This window comes from Cynara cardunculus, unplaced genomic scaffold (assembly GCF_001531365.2).
Source record: "Cynara cardunculus var. scolymus isolate 2C unplaced genomic scaffold, CcrdV1 Un_Scaffold_3236, whole genome shotgun sequence".
NCBI lineage: Eukaryota > Viridiplantae > Streptophyta > Magnoliopsida > Asterales > Asteraceae > Cynara > Cynara cardunculus.
The window spans coordinates 8,940-23,916 of record NW_020201400.1 but is presented as its reverse complement, the minus strand read 5'-3'; the positions used below and the strand labels follow the sequence as shown (position 1 = coordinate 23,916).

Here is a 14,977-nt window from a genome sequence, read left to right as displayed (position 1 = left end):
CAAATGAAGGTGGTTTGCAGTTGATCATTTCTCATAAGTTGTATATACAATATTTAAGAAACCAATTAATTTGTAAAAGTACGAATTTAATGTTAACATTTTGATAGTTGTATGGCTCACTTATTGGTCTTCTAAGTATCATAATTTTGTGGTTCTGGGTTTAAATGAAAGAAATTGAAACTTAGGGGGGGTCTAAATGTAAATATATAATCCCTAACTCCAACTCGAATAGTCTAGTCTTAAGAGTGTCTGCTCCCAAAACCTACACATTTCAATCTTCAAAAAGTCCCTATTATGATCACAACACGGATCGAAGCACCATGAAATCTGTTGTTTTTCTCCATTATTTCCTGGGTTTCATCCTCCTTGTTTCTCATCTGAACTCTGTGTCTTCATGGAAAAAAGAAGAATTCAGAAACTGTAATCAAACCCCTTTCTGCAAAAGAGCCAGATCAAGAAAACCCCAACACTGTAAGCTCATTGCCACCGATGTAATCATCGGCGATGGAGATCTCACTGCGAAACTTATCACTCCCAAAGAATTTCAAGAAAACCCAGATGAGGATTCATCAGGAATCGCATCAAACCCACTGATCCTTTCTTTATCTGTTTACGAGAATGGGATTTTGCGGATGAAGATTGATGAAGATGCATCTCGGAATCCACCTAAAAAACGGTTTGAGGTTCCTGATGTTATTCTCCCTGAGTTTGAAAGCAAGAAGCTTTGGTTGCAGAGGTATACTAAACAGGTAATTGATGGGGATTCTGCAGATTCTTTTGTTGTTTATTTGTTTGATGGATATGAAGCTGTTCTTAGAAGTGATCCATTAGAGGTTTTTGTTAGAGAACAAAGTAGTGGTAAGCGTGTATTATCATTTAACTCTCATGGGTTGTTTGATTTTGAACAATTGAGGGTTAAAAAGGAAGGGGATGATTGGGAGGAAAGATTTAGGAGTCATACTGATTCTAGGCCATATGGTCCCCAATCGATTAGTTTCGATATGTCATTCTATGGTGCTGATTTTGTTTATGGTATACCTGAACATGCCACTAGTCTTTCTTTGAAACCCACCAAGGGACCTGGGATTGAAGAATCTGAGCCTTATAGGTTGTTTAATTTAGATGTTTTTGAGTATCTACACGAGTCGCCATTTGGGCTTTATGGTTCGATACCCTTTATGCTTTCCCACGGGAGAACACGTGGGACTTCAGGGTTTTTCTGGTTGAATGCTGCCGAGATGCAGATTGATGTCCTCGGATCAGGTTGGGATGCTGAATCTTCCATCATGTTGCCTTCGGATCAAAACAGGATTGATACATTGTGGATGAGTGAAGCTGGAATCGTTGATACATTCTTCTTCATTGGCCCTAAGCCAAAAGATGTTGTTAAGCAGTATGCTAGTGTGACTGGAACATCGGCAATGCCTCAATTGTTTGCAACTGGGTATCATCAATGTCGATGGAATTATAGGGATGAAGAGGATGTTAAGAATGTGGATTCAAAATTTGACGAATACGATATTCCTTATGATGTTTTATGGCTTGATATTGAGCACACGGATGGCAAAAGATACTTCACGTGGGATAAGGCTCTTTTTCCAAACCCTGAAGAGATGCAAAAGGATCTGGCTTCAAGGGGTAGGAGAATGGTTACTATTGTGGATCCACATATAAAGAGAGATGAAAATTATCATATACACAAAGAGGCTTCGAAGAATGGGTATTATGTGAAGGATGCAAGTGGTAAGGATTATGATGGATGGTGTTGGCCTGGATCCTCTTCGTATATAGATATGGTTAATCCGGATATAAGATCGTGGTGGGCTGACAAGTTTGCTTACACGCAGTATGTTGGTTCAACTCCATCCTTGTATATTTGGAATGACATGAACGAGCCTTCCGTATTCAACGGCCCAGAGGTATGCCACTTCAGTTTATGTTTCATGTACCGACTAAGATCATATAAAATTCGTTGTACACTTTTTCATTCGTTCTATTTCTATAAAAGGGCTTACATGTGAAATGGTGTTTGTGTTTAAGATCATATACTTGGTTTGTTCTCTAGGGCTTGAACTTATAGTTATCATATGTAGTTTCTCATTGCTTAATCCTTTTGCATACATCTCACCCTCAGGTCTTACACCTTACTTTCGAGTGGGATACACTGGCTTCCAAATAATCTATCGTTGTTATAAATTGAAGATGTGAGGCTAGCTTACCATGATATAAATAAAGCTCTACTCTTTGGGGTAGAGGACATGTTCCCGAGACCCTACTTTCAAGTGGAATATACCGCGTCAGTTTGGTTTTGGATGCGAGTAATCAAATATAAGGGAATCAAAATGTTACAATTTAGCGGTATACAATCCGTATCTTCTCATGATTTTCTAGCCAGAAACCGTTGGTTATTTATTAAAAAGGTTTGACTATGTTGTTGATCTTGCGCTCTGTACATTTTCATTTTGTGGGTCCCATTTATGGTGTTGAGGAGAACAGATTCTTAATATATGAATAGAACGGAGACGGGTTGTAACGGTGACTTTTACTTTTGACCAGGTGACCATGCCTCGAGATGCTTTACATTATGGAAATATTGAGCACCGAGAGTTGCATAACGCCTATGGTTACTACTTCCATATGGCTACATCCGATGGACTTTTGAAACGTGAAGGAGGAAATGATCGGCCTTTTGTTTTATCGAGAGCGTTTTTTCCTGGGACGCAGAGGTACGGGACGGTTTGGACCGGAGACAACACAGCAACGTGGGAGCAGCTTAGGGTTTCGGTTCCAATGATTTTGACACTTGGCCTTACCGGGATAACGTTCTCTGGTTTGCCGGCAAACTTGTTGATTTTCAATCATGAATGGATGTTATTTTCGGAATATTTAAGGGTGGCTGTTTTTATTTATAGGTGCCGATGTTGGTGGGTTCTTTGGTAATCCCGACAGCGAGTTGCTTGTTCGTTGGTACCAAGTTGCTGCTTATATGCCGTTCTTTAGGGGCCATGCCCATCATGATACGAAAAGACGAGAACCTTGGCTATTTGGGTATGAACTGCCTTGACTATATAATTGCTATTGTTCTTTATTTCCACAAAAACTAGATTAAATTCGCACCTTCACAGAAATAAACGCTTTACTCTACTCTCTAGACCCCACCTCTCTACTCTATTCTTTGGGGTAGATGTCAAAGAGGTTATTTTCATGATTTCAAGCTGGGAAATGGAACACGAAAAGCTACACCTTTTGATTTTTGATGATCAAATTGGTTACAAATATTTCTGTTGATGATAGGGAACACAATACCAAGTTGATGAGGGATGCCATACGTGTACGATACACATTGCTTCCATATTTCTACACGCTATTTAGAGAGGCAAACGTGAGCGGAGTCCCGGTTACTCGTCCTATGTGGATGGAATTTCCCGATGATGAAGCCACTTTCAACAACGATGAGGCTTTCATGGTCGGAAATGGCCTTCTAGTCCAAGGAGTGTATACCGAGGTCCTTTTCCGTCTCTTATGCCACATATCCCCCTACCCATCTTCATTTTCAAAACTAACTGAAAATCTTTGAACAGCATGCAAAAGATGTAACGGTTTATCTTCCAAAGGATCACACTTGGTATGATCTTAGAAGTGGTACCGCATATAAAGGAGGCAAAACCCAAAAGATTGAGGCAGCGGATGCAATCCCGGTTTTTCAAAGGTCGGGAACGATAATTCCCAGGAAAGATCGGTTCCGTAGAAGCACCGTACAAATGGAGAACGATCCATACACTTTGGTAAGTGTAATCTATTTTATAAAAATTTCAATCTTGATATATGTGTTCGATTGTTTATTAGATACTCTATCTGTCCCAAAATAAGTGCCCACATTTCTACTTCAGGTAAAGCAAGTGTACTTTCCAATTCTACCTTTAATTACTAGGAGGAAAAAGTTCATTACTTGATCTATTTAATTAGAAAGTCAGTTTTAAAACTGCGTGTCTTTTTCACTGTGGAGGGATAGAGGGATTATCTAAAGTACGCATTCGTATTGAGGAATCTTCCATGCTATAGATTTAGATTGCGGAAATTGGACATGGTGTTTTATTTCTTTTTCGTATGGTTAGGTGATTGCGGTCGATAGTTCGGGAGAGGCGGAAGGCGAACTTTATATCGATGATGGCAAGAGCTATGAGTTCAACAAGGGCGCATATATTCATCGGCGTTTCGTATTTTCCAACGGAACGCTTACGTCCGTAAACTTAGCCGCTGGAACCCAATTCTTGTCCGACTGCACCATTGAGAGGATCATATTGCTAGGACACTTGTCCAAACCGAAAAGTGCACGGATCGAGCCATCAAACCATGCTGCTGAAGTTGAGCTCGGTCCTCTCCAGATTCAGTCGAAGATTAGATCGTCGGTTTTGACCATCCGTAAGCCTAATGTTCGGGTTTCCGATGATTGGACCATAAAACTTTTGTAGGCTGTTATGATTGATTATTTCCGTGGCCGCCGTGAAGTTTGTAGCAAGTGGTTGATTAAATGAGTAACTTGTAACAGCTAGCTTATTGCTCATGTGGTCGACTCTCTTTTAGTAACACCTTAACCTTTTCTTTATTCTGCGTTGCATTTTCTATAAGAATGGTAAACGACTTACATTTTGGGAGTGAAGTGCATAGAAATTAAATGAAATTTGGTTTAACTTTTTATTTTGTGTAATTAATTATCTTAAATATTTAGATTTAGATATATAAAATATAAATTAAGTCGAAGCATATTATATTTCTATGCATTTTGAAATGTAAACGAGATAGAAATGGATCTGGATCATTATTCATTTATGGTTACGGTCTTAACATCAAAAACGAACACTTATTAGAGTGAATTAATTCTGGATTTGGTTTAATATTTTTATAGCTAGAGTCCCTATGTTATATCTATTATAGATTTGGTCCTATGGTGTTCAATATCTCTAAAGATACTAGGGTCCTGTTTGTTTTTTGCTATTAAGAGCTTAATAGCTCTGAAGTCTGTATATTCAGTCATACGTTTTTGGTATTAAGAGCGTTTTTTTTTGGTTCAAATAAGAGCTTATTCCTCTATGTTTCCTCCGAAATGTTTAAGTGGTAATCTTTTCACTTAATACCTCTTAAACACACCGGAAAAATTCTACCCTAGCCGCTCGTCTCCTTCACTCTACTATTTGATTTCAAACACGCCAAAATCTGAAAACTCGATTTCAGCAGAAGGTAATGCTTTCCTTCACTCAATTTCTCCATAACCATCTTCTTATTGTTCGATTACCTCTACTGCATATTTGTATCCACTGTTTCCATGACTAGAGTTGAGTATGCAAATATGCAATCATTCATTCACAAGTGAGCGGGAATGAAGCTGAACCAACACTTGTGATACAACAAAACTGATCCCATCCAAAAGCAAAAGAGTTCAATGATACCACATTTTGGCTGATTGGTGTTGGTATGTATGTAATACAAGAGTGGACCAGACACAAAAATACACCCAGCCAAGGACTTCGGAGTGAATTCAGTAGGGAAAAATCTAGAATGATATCTTAAACTGCATTCTCATCAGATGGCAAAACTGGGTTGTTTGAGCATATCTTCATTCCATGAGACTTTGTTTATGAATATTGATGCTAGTTCTTATGAAACTTTGTTCGTGTTTAATATTGTGTGTGGAATCAATTGACGTATTTCAGTTGAAGTATTGAATGTGTAAAAAATAAATGGTAGTTTACAAATGGTTTAAATGATTGGATATTTTAGTTCAATTGAATTTAATTAGAATGAATTGATTTAGACTTCAGACTTTTGTCCAGTTTGCAAAAACAAACAGTATTATATTGATTCAGATTTCAGATGTAAAAACACACAACCTGACTGATTTAGTTTTAAGACTTCAGACGTAAAAACAAACATTCTGACTGATTTAAATTTAAAACTTCAAGACCACTTTTTATAAATCAGAAGTGAAAGCAGACTTCAGACTTCAACATCTCTTAAAAAACAAACGCGCACCTAGATTAACATAGCCATGTCAAAGGCCTATTCATCTATTTTATTTTTTTCTTTTCTTAATTTATTAAAATAACAAAAAACTATTGTATACATAACACATACATACAGACAAAACCGTTGATACCCCTCCTTTTTCACTGACCTCCATCTCTGGCCTCCCCTAAACGTAAAAAAGACGACACGTCTTCTTTGATGGGTTTTCAACATATATTCCCTTCTTCTCCGGTGAAGTTTTCAGCATAAGCAATCTCTCTGTCTCTCCCTCCTCTTTCTATATACAGAGAAAAAAATTCATATAAAAATGATAACGAAATAATAAAATACGAGAATAATTCTAGATTAGTCATTTATTTGAATCATATATTAAATAAATTTTTCTTAAAAATCACCCAAAAGACATGTGTCATTTGTTGCATATGGATTATATTTAAAAATTCTTTTATTTCTATAAAGGTTATTTAATGCATTTAACTAAGATATTTTGTGATAACCAGGTTAGGTTTTCAGTTATATAAGTTCAGGGTGATTTTTGAAAGGTATTGATACGTGGATGAATTTAAATTGTTTATGTGCTTAATTGTTTAAATAATTCCACCGCCTTAAGGTTTCATGCATGAGATATTTGTTATATCTCACTGGAGAATGTAAAAGTATGATTTTAAAACTATTAAACCTCCACCACCTATGAATTAATTATGGTGGCATAAAGTAATAGATAAGATTCATCTTATCTTATTGATTTGGGAGAGAAGGAAAAGAAAGAAAACTTCACTGTGTTTTCTTGTGTGAAATTCTATGTGATTCTATAAGAAGAAGAAGTTGATTCTGTGGTTATATTTGGAAATTACAACTTTGTGAATTCATCTTTGTATACATGAATATAAGGTGAGTTTATGTTATCAATTTTCTTTATTTGGTATTGAAAATATTGAACCGTATGATACATACTTGGAAAGGTGATAAAACTGTTCTTGAAGCTGTTTTGAGTTTGATGGTGAAATTGGGTATAGAATCATAAGGTTCTTTATATAAGTTTATGTTATGAAACTGTTTTGATGCCATTATTGGCAAGATGATCGATTTTATTATGATTATATATTTTGTGGAAATAAGAGTGACATATTAAGGAAAAGTGTGTACATTGGGATAAGAGTGGCATATCAAGAAGAGGTGTATCTTGGGATAAATGTGGCATATCAAGGAGAGGTGTATATTGGGATAAGAGTGATATTTCAAGGAGAGGTGTATCTTGGGATAAGGGTGGCATATCAAGGAGAGGTGTATATTGGGATAAGGGTGGCAATTGTGAAATCTGGGTTTTGATCATATGCTTCGTTATCACATCCTTGGGATGCAATGATCTTGAGTTATCACATTTGTGTGATGTGAGGACTTGAGTTGTCGCTTCCAATTGATATGATGATGAAGTTATTATGACGAGGAGCAAAATGTTTATAACCAGAAAGGCTTTGAGTGAAAGTACTTTTGAATTAACCATGCTATTGGGTTGGTCTCTTTCTGGATGGCATTACTTCAAGTTATTTTGATAAAATGGTGGGTTGATGAGGAACGAGAGGGACTCTGGTTGGTCTTCATGTACAACTAGAGGGCCTCTGGTTGTAATGCGTTTCAAGATCAGATTCAAATGTTTTAGCATATCTTGACCCAGAGGCTCTACATGTGCTATGCAGAGACTTTGTATTTAGAGGTTGAATTATATATCCGAGCTTTGTGTCCGAGCTATATGTCCAAACTGTGTATACAAGTTGTGTTCGAATCTCTGTATCCAGGCTCTTAGTTCCAACAATTTTTATGACTAAAACCTTTTGAGCTAAACCATTTTCAAACTTAGTTTTTATATTGACACTTAGAGCCTAGAGCATAGTTCAACCGGAAGGCTCTGGTCATCCAGGGAGCCTCTGGTTGGCTTGGCCTCTGGGTGGATTACTGCTATTTGTTCGTCAAGTCCGTGGAAAAGTATTCAAATCTTTGGTAGAGAACCATAGAGACTCTGGTTGATCTTCTTGTTTAACCAGAGGGCCTCTGATTGTATTTAAAATATATTTTCTTTAAAGTATAACTCACTTTTAGTTTCCATAAGCTCTAGTTAGACAAACTAGAGGCTCTGGTTGTCCAAGGGTGTTCTGGTTGTCATGCATCTTTAATTGGTCTTAAATGTTTGAGACCAGAAGCTCTGGTTAGTAAGACCAGAGGGTATGGTCATCCAGAGGGGTTCTGGTTGGCTTGCTTCTGGATTCATTTTACTTTTGGTCTATGACCAGAAGCTCTGGTTGATCGTGCCTTATGTTAATATTGCTTCTAAGTGCCCCTGCTTCTAGTTAGCCTTAAGTGGCCTTGTTTAAGTTTGTCTTTGCTCTAGCTGGTAGACTAGAGGAGCTCTGGTCCTTAAGGACCAGAGGAGCTTTGGGTGGTCTCATACAGAGGGATGCAATAAGTTTTAATATGGGAGAAGTTTCAAGATATTGGGTATTTGAATACGATAATTGAGTTATGTTATGTTGAAAGGTTATATATATTTTTTATAATTACCAATATGATTTCATATCATGTTTTGGTGATTATCACCCTGTAATTGCATAAAAATGGATTTCTCATTTGACCTCATGGTCTAACCCTCATTTTGTGTTTTAAAAATATGCATTACATGTCAGACACTATCAAGAGATAAGGGAAAGGAGAAAATGTGAGATTCCCAATATGCTTACATCAGAATATGGAGAAGAGCATGTTATCTATTGATCTTAAATACTTGTTATATAAGCAAGCGATGTACTAGAATGTTATGTATAAATTTGTTAGCTACTTTTGTAATGTAGCTTGTTGTATCTTTTTGGGACCGAATGTGTACTATTGTGGTTTTCGTTATATGAAATTGTTGGTCCCAGTTGGATCTACAAGAGTTTATAGGTAATTTGTTTGTAGAAGGGGGGGGGGGGAGATGACTACAAACACAAAACTTTCACTTTTAAAATTATATATTGATAAAGAAGGATTAATACAAATTTACAAATTTTTTGCGGAAAAGATAAGGTAAAGAAAACCTATCTAAACAATCTAGAAGTACACACAAATACACTTAGCAAATAGAAAAAAATTGTTGTAAGAAAGTAAGACCTAGAAATGTGTTCTTCACTTGCTTGAAGTTGTTCTTTCTCTTTAAAGAGAGTAGAGAGAGAGGTTTTTTCTTGGGTATGATTCTTAGAATAAGAAAGACAAATTCTAATTGATCTGTGTTCTGAGGGGAGAACACTCAACTATTTATACCCATTGCATTAAATGCAATTCAAAAGGTACACAACACGTGTCAAACTTTTGGAGGAAAGCTTGTCATTTGCTACAGTGAATAGTTCTCTTATCTATTCATGAGCAGACATCCTTTCATAGAGTTGGTGAACACTAGAGTCAACTAATTGGATCCGTACTGTACCTTGCTCTAGGAAAGGGTATAGGTTTGTCCTTAGTGTGTGGAAGGAAAAGAAAAAAAATCAAACGTGCATGGTAAGCTTCAATTGATCATTGAATGTTGCGATGATGCTGGAAGTCTCTTCAACATTCGCTGAGGCTTGTGCCATTTTCACACATATGCTGACTAGTTTGTAATTACTGAACGTTGCTTCAGATCACGAACACACTATTCTTTAATCTTCAGTTTCTGTCTTCGACATTTCTGAAGGTTTTTGGTGTGAGTTTTGTCTTATTGAAGTATAAGAGTCACTAGAGAGTTACAATGCATGTTTCGTGATCGCTGAAGATACTCAGTGATGATCGCTGAAAGTGAATAAATAGAAACACTATACTTTGACAGGTAAAAGGGATTATCATCAAATCAATGATAGAGGATAAACAATATCCCCCTATTTGATGATGACAAAGCAACACAAAGAAAATTGTTAAGATATAATAGTAAAGAAAAGTTACAAGTAAAGTATAAGTCCCTTTTAATTATTTTGGGATCTTTTTCAGTGATAAAGTTTTCTTATATAAGTTTTCTTGAGTTACAATTTTAAGAGAAACAAGTACAAGAATGATAACTGAAATTGAAAGCATGTTTAATGACTGAAGGTTGTCAGTGAATATAAGAGCAAATTGGAACTTATAAATACATGTCCCTGTTACTCTTTTCAGGGTTCTTTTTCAATGATACGGGTGAAATACTTATATTATTCATTGGAAACATAAAAGTGTTACAACAGTAAGTTCGGACCTATTACATATAAGTTGTACACTAAAAAAAAAAATATTTACAAGATAGAAAGTCTCAACTAATCTAAGTCACTAAAGTTGATGTAACCAGGTACTTCTTCTCCAAGCTTTTTTCGATGTAGAATTTCCTCTTTGATCTTGCAGTCTATCGTCTCACCGTATATGTCAGTGTCCAACCAAGATCTTAGAAATTCAAGGTGTTCTATTGGACATAAACGGAACTCAGATACTCTTTGAAAGCTGTATTCGCCATCATAGTTAATAAATATAAATCCATACTCAGGCTTGAAGTGCACAATGTTGGGTATGTAAGGACCCTTCGCTGGCAGAGAGAGGTTTCAACATAGAGATATCTGGCTTCTTCGAATCCTTTAGGATTTCTTCTAAGGAGAACCTTGTTTCATGTTCATTCCTTAGAGTTGGTCCATCATTAGGATCTGAAGGTTTTCTTCTTCCACCTTGTATCAATGTTGGCACTGGAGGAACAACAACATACATGGACATCTTCTTAATAAGATCATTGAGGATGTCTTCGATTATTTACTTGTGCCTTGACTTTGAGCGCTGAATGGCCTGGCGTATTTCCAGCCATTCACTGTAGCCGTATTGACCAAGGTAGGAAGGGTATTTAGTGACAACATCAAGGTTGTCTCTGTTGATAACCATAGAGATGAGCATTCCTTCATATTTCATTTGTCCACTGATTGTGACGTTTGAGATGCGATGGGGACTTATTCTTTTCTTCAGGCGATCTTCGCTCTATCTCTTATCATGATCTTTCAGTGTTAGTGCTCTCTTTTGTTCAATTTCAGCTTGTGAACAGGGGTTTGCATATATGTGCATTTGGACTAAAATATGAACACATATTAAGTCTAACCTGATATATGTAAAGAATTAAAATAAACTACACCCTAAAAACTGAAAATCAATCATGAACCAACTTGAACCTCTTAAAAAAATCGATTCATCAAATCTTTAATCAAGAACCCAACAATAACAATTTATATTAAGTATCACATTGCAGTAATTTACCTGTAGGTTCTTGAGTAGCTACGATTTTCGAGTCCATTCCTTGTCTTACGGCTTGCTCTCTATTTTCTACATCACCCGATTTCTTCACTTCCAACTCTGCATCGACATCCATAGGGGTGTCGATGGTGTTTTTGAAGTTTGAGAAAGATGTCCTTTTCATTATTCTTTCACTCTTCTTCCTAACTGAAGTTAGAACTCATAAATTATTGAGTGATTCTATTCATAAAAGGATAATCAAAACCCTAAATTTTGCTAACATACCTCTTAATAGGTTGTGATCGATGGGAAATCCTCCCAAATCGGCCATTGTTTGATGAAGATGCTGAACCAGATTTCCAGCCCTTTGATCAGCAAACAGTATGGAGATTGGCAACGATTTTGAGAAGCTTCATACGTTACTATTGATTTGATACTTACATGTTTGGAAAAGTTAAAGATTTTTTTTTTACCAAAATACCCTCTTCAACTTTGTTTACTTGTGTTTATTAAATTTTAAACTTTAAAAATTAAGTTTTTTTCATTATTATTCTTGACCATTTATTGAAAGATTGGATGGCCAAGATCATTAACATTTAATCTTGGCCCTATATATTTATACACGCATACACACACATATATATAGGTACATATATATATACACATACATACATACATACATACATACAAATATATACATACATATGTTGATACATATATATCTAAGGAGGAATAAAAATCCCCTTGTGGTCACGGAGGTTCAAATGTGGTGACTCCAGGCTATCTGCAAAGCAGGTGGTCACCCTGGGATTAGTCGTCTCGCATAATGGGTTGGATATCCAGGTTAATCAAAAAAAAATATATATATATATTGATCCTCTCTCTCAAGTGATTTGATGATAATCCCTTTTACTTATACGTTGTATTTATGTTTATGTATTTTCAGTTCCAGCGATCTTCACTGGGTATGTTCAGTGATCGCTGAAGAACTTGCACTGTAAATCTATCAGAGACAACAATACTTCATGAAAACAACACTCACACCAAAGAACCTTCAGCAAACGTTGAAGACTAAAACTGAAGATTAGAGACCGGCGAGTACGTGATCTTAAGCGGTACTCAGTGATTACAAGCCTCTCTACATATGTGTGAAGACTGCTCAAGCTTCAGCGAATGATGATGAGACCTTTAGGTCATTCCAGCATTCAGCGATCAAAGGGAGCTTGCTTAGCACGATTGTTGTTGTCTTGTCCTTATGCACGCAAAGGACAAAACCCATACCCTTATGAAAGTTAGTACGGTACGGAGCCGACTAGTCGACTCTTTGTCGTCTGCTCATGAATAGTGTTTTTTGTACTTTCACTGTAGCAAAGGACAAGTCTTCCTCTTAAGGCTTGACACGCACTCTAACCCTACCATATTGCATTAAATGTTCATTTAATGCAAGGGGTATAAATATAAGTGTTTCTTCTCCATGCAGAGTGCGCGCAACTCACTCTCTAACCCTAATTCTTGCTTCAAGCATTTTCTAGCTTAAGTAAAAGATCTTCTTTACAGCAATTTCTTTTCTTGTATTTCCTAAGACTTTGTGTGTAACCAAAGATTGTTTAGATAGGTTTTTATTACCTTATCTTTCCGCAAACAATCTTTGTAAAATCTGTATTGATCTTCTCTATCAATATATATTTTAAATTTGAAAATATTGTGTTTGTATTCATCCCCCCCTTCTACAAACTGTTTCTCTTCTTGTAGACCCTCACGGGACCAACAAGTGGTATCAGAGCAGTGTTTTMTTTCTTTCCTTGTGTTTAACTATTTTCTGTATTAGTTTATCTCCTTTCTTAGATAACTTTACTGCTTACAAATGGCTTTACAAATTACAAACACACACACACACAAAAGATAATGGCTCTCTTGCCAAACCTCCCCGGTTTGTCCATGACAACTTTAGTCTCTGGAAGAACCAGATGTTCCTATTTCTGGAAGGTGTGGATCCTAAAATTCCACATTACATAGAAAATGGACCATATATTCCATTTGTTATTGCTCCGGCTGTTCCAGCAACAGCTACGACTGCTGTGATTCCTGAACGGCAGATTCCAAAGCTCCCACATTAGTGGAGCGATGAGGACAAGAAGAAGATAGCTATAGACACGCGTGCTCGGTCTATAATAGTTATGTCTCTTCCTTATGAGATTTATCACTTAGTGATGAACTAAAAACCTCTAAATCCATGTGGGATACACTCTGTGTCCAATATGTAGGAACCACTCAGGTTCAGTAGACTAGAAAGATCAATCTAGTAAGACAATATGAAAGTTTTCTCTGTGGAAAGTCTAAGACGCTGTCTGAAGTACATCAGAGATTTAACTGCCTTCTTATTGATCTTAGGGCTGTCGGCAGGGAATATTCTAATTTTGAAACTTTGACTAAGTTTCTAGAATGCCTTCCTGAGTCTTGGGACACCTTTTCCATGTGTCTCAAGATGTCAAATGACATGTCCACTCTTTCTCTTTCTACTTTATACTGGATTCTGCTTAACCATGTGCAATCTCGTCAACTGAAAAGAAATCTTGTAAAAGAATCCAGGGAAATGAAAATCTCTCCTTTAGCTTTGATCTTTGAAGCTTCTTCAGTTGAAACTTCTTCTACCCCTTTTGTTTTTTCTCTTCCTCCCGTGGTCATCAAGGAGATAGATTCTTCCGAGGATATTCCAGAATTTTATTTAACAAATTTTGACGAGTCCCTGGAACTCCTGACTAAGTCATTTAGGAGATTCGTCAGTAAGAGCAACTTCTGCAGATCTCCTCAACTATCCCTCAGGGTGAAGCCAAAGTCTGAAAGAATAGACAAGGCTTCAGTTGTCTGCTACAACTGTCACCGGCCCGGACATTTTGCAGGTGAATGCAGATCAAAGAAGACTGCAACGCCATCTTCTAAAGTTCCTTCCCCTTTAGGACCAAGATGAAAAGTACTTAAAATTGAAGGAGAAGTATAAGAAGATGAAGAACAACCAGCGAAAGGCTAAAGRCCTTATTGCTGAAGAGCATGACTGGGCTGAATCATCCGATGAATCATCTTCAGATGAAGAGGATAAAGCCTACGTCTGCTTGATGGCCATAGATGCTGATGAAGGATCTTCTGAAGCGTTTACCTCCTCTGAGCCATCTTCTTCTTCTACTCAGGTATGTTTCCTGAATGAACCCTCTTCTTCTTCTTCTAGTCTTTCTGCACTAGATACGCTGACGGTTGACCTTTACAATGCCCTCAATTGCAAATCGAAAGTTGAAATGCTTAACGTTGATCTTCAAGAGCAATTGAAGATTTTCCATTTTAAGATCAAAGAACTAACCTCTGTTGAGGAAAATCTTAAAGATCAGGTTATTGTAAACCAAGCCATCACTGTTGAACGTGAGAAGGCTATCGTTGAGCGTGAGCGAGCAATCGCTGAACTCAAGGCTGAGAAAGCTACCATTGAAGGGTGGTGCAAAGCTTCCATCAAGACCTCTGAGATCATTAACGCTCAGATCCTCGCCAAGATAAAGACTGGTCTAGGATTCTCCTATGATCAGGAAGAATGTATTAAAGACAGGACCATGCTCAAGTTTGGTACCTTCGTCTCTTCTATTCCCAACACTTCTTCCTCTCAGTCCTCTTCTTTTACTGAGAGTCATCTTGAAGGAACTCCTTCGAGTTATGGGTGCAAAGACAAAGG

General features: G+C 36.9%; 1 protein-coding gene across 1 annotated transcript; it reads left to right on the top strand.

Annotated features, from left to right (window-relative positions):
- Positions 1–320: 320 nt before the first annotated feature.
- On the top strand, positions 321–4,655 carry LOC112503558 (probable glucan 1,3-alpha-glucosidase). Its single transcript, XM_025107576.1, has 6 exons — positions 321–1,919; positions 2,557–2,830; positions 2,913–3,048; positions 3,295–3,505; positions 3,582–3,785; positions 4,116–4,655. The coding sequence occupies exons 1-6, from the start codon at positions 321–323 to the stop codon at positions 4,470–4,472; spliced, it is 2,781 nt and encodes a 926-aa protein (XP_024963344.1). The 3' UTR covers positions 4,473–4,655.
- The last annotated feature ends 10,322 nt before the right edge of the window (positions 4,656–14,977 follow it).

What these genes read in the sequence shown, in the direction of transcription:
- LOC112503558 (XM_025107576.1), top strand. Translation starts at nt 321, where the DNA reads ATGAAATCTGTTGTTTTTCTCCATTATTTCCTGGGTTTCATCCTCCTT. An exon ending in CGAGAACCTTGGCTATTTGG is followed by an intron (nt 3,049 to 3,294) that starts GTATGAACTGCC and finishes TGTTGATGATAG; the next exon opens with GGAACACAATACCAAGTTGA. An exon ending in AGAACGATCCATACACTTTG is followed by an intron (nt 3,786 to 4,115) that starts GTAAGTGTAATC and finishes TCGTATGGTTAG; the next exon opens with GTGATTGCGGTCGATAGTTC.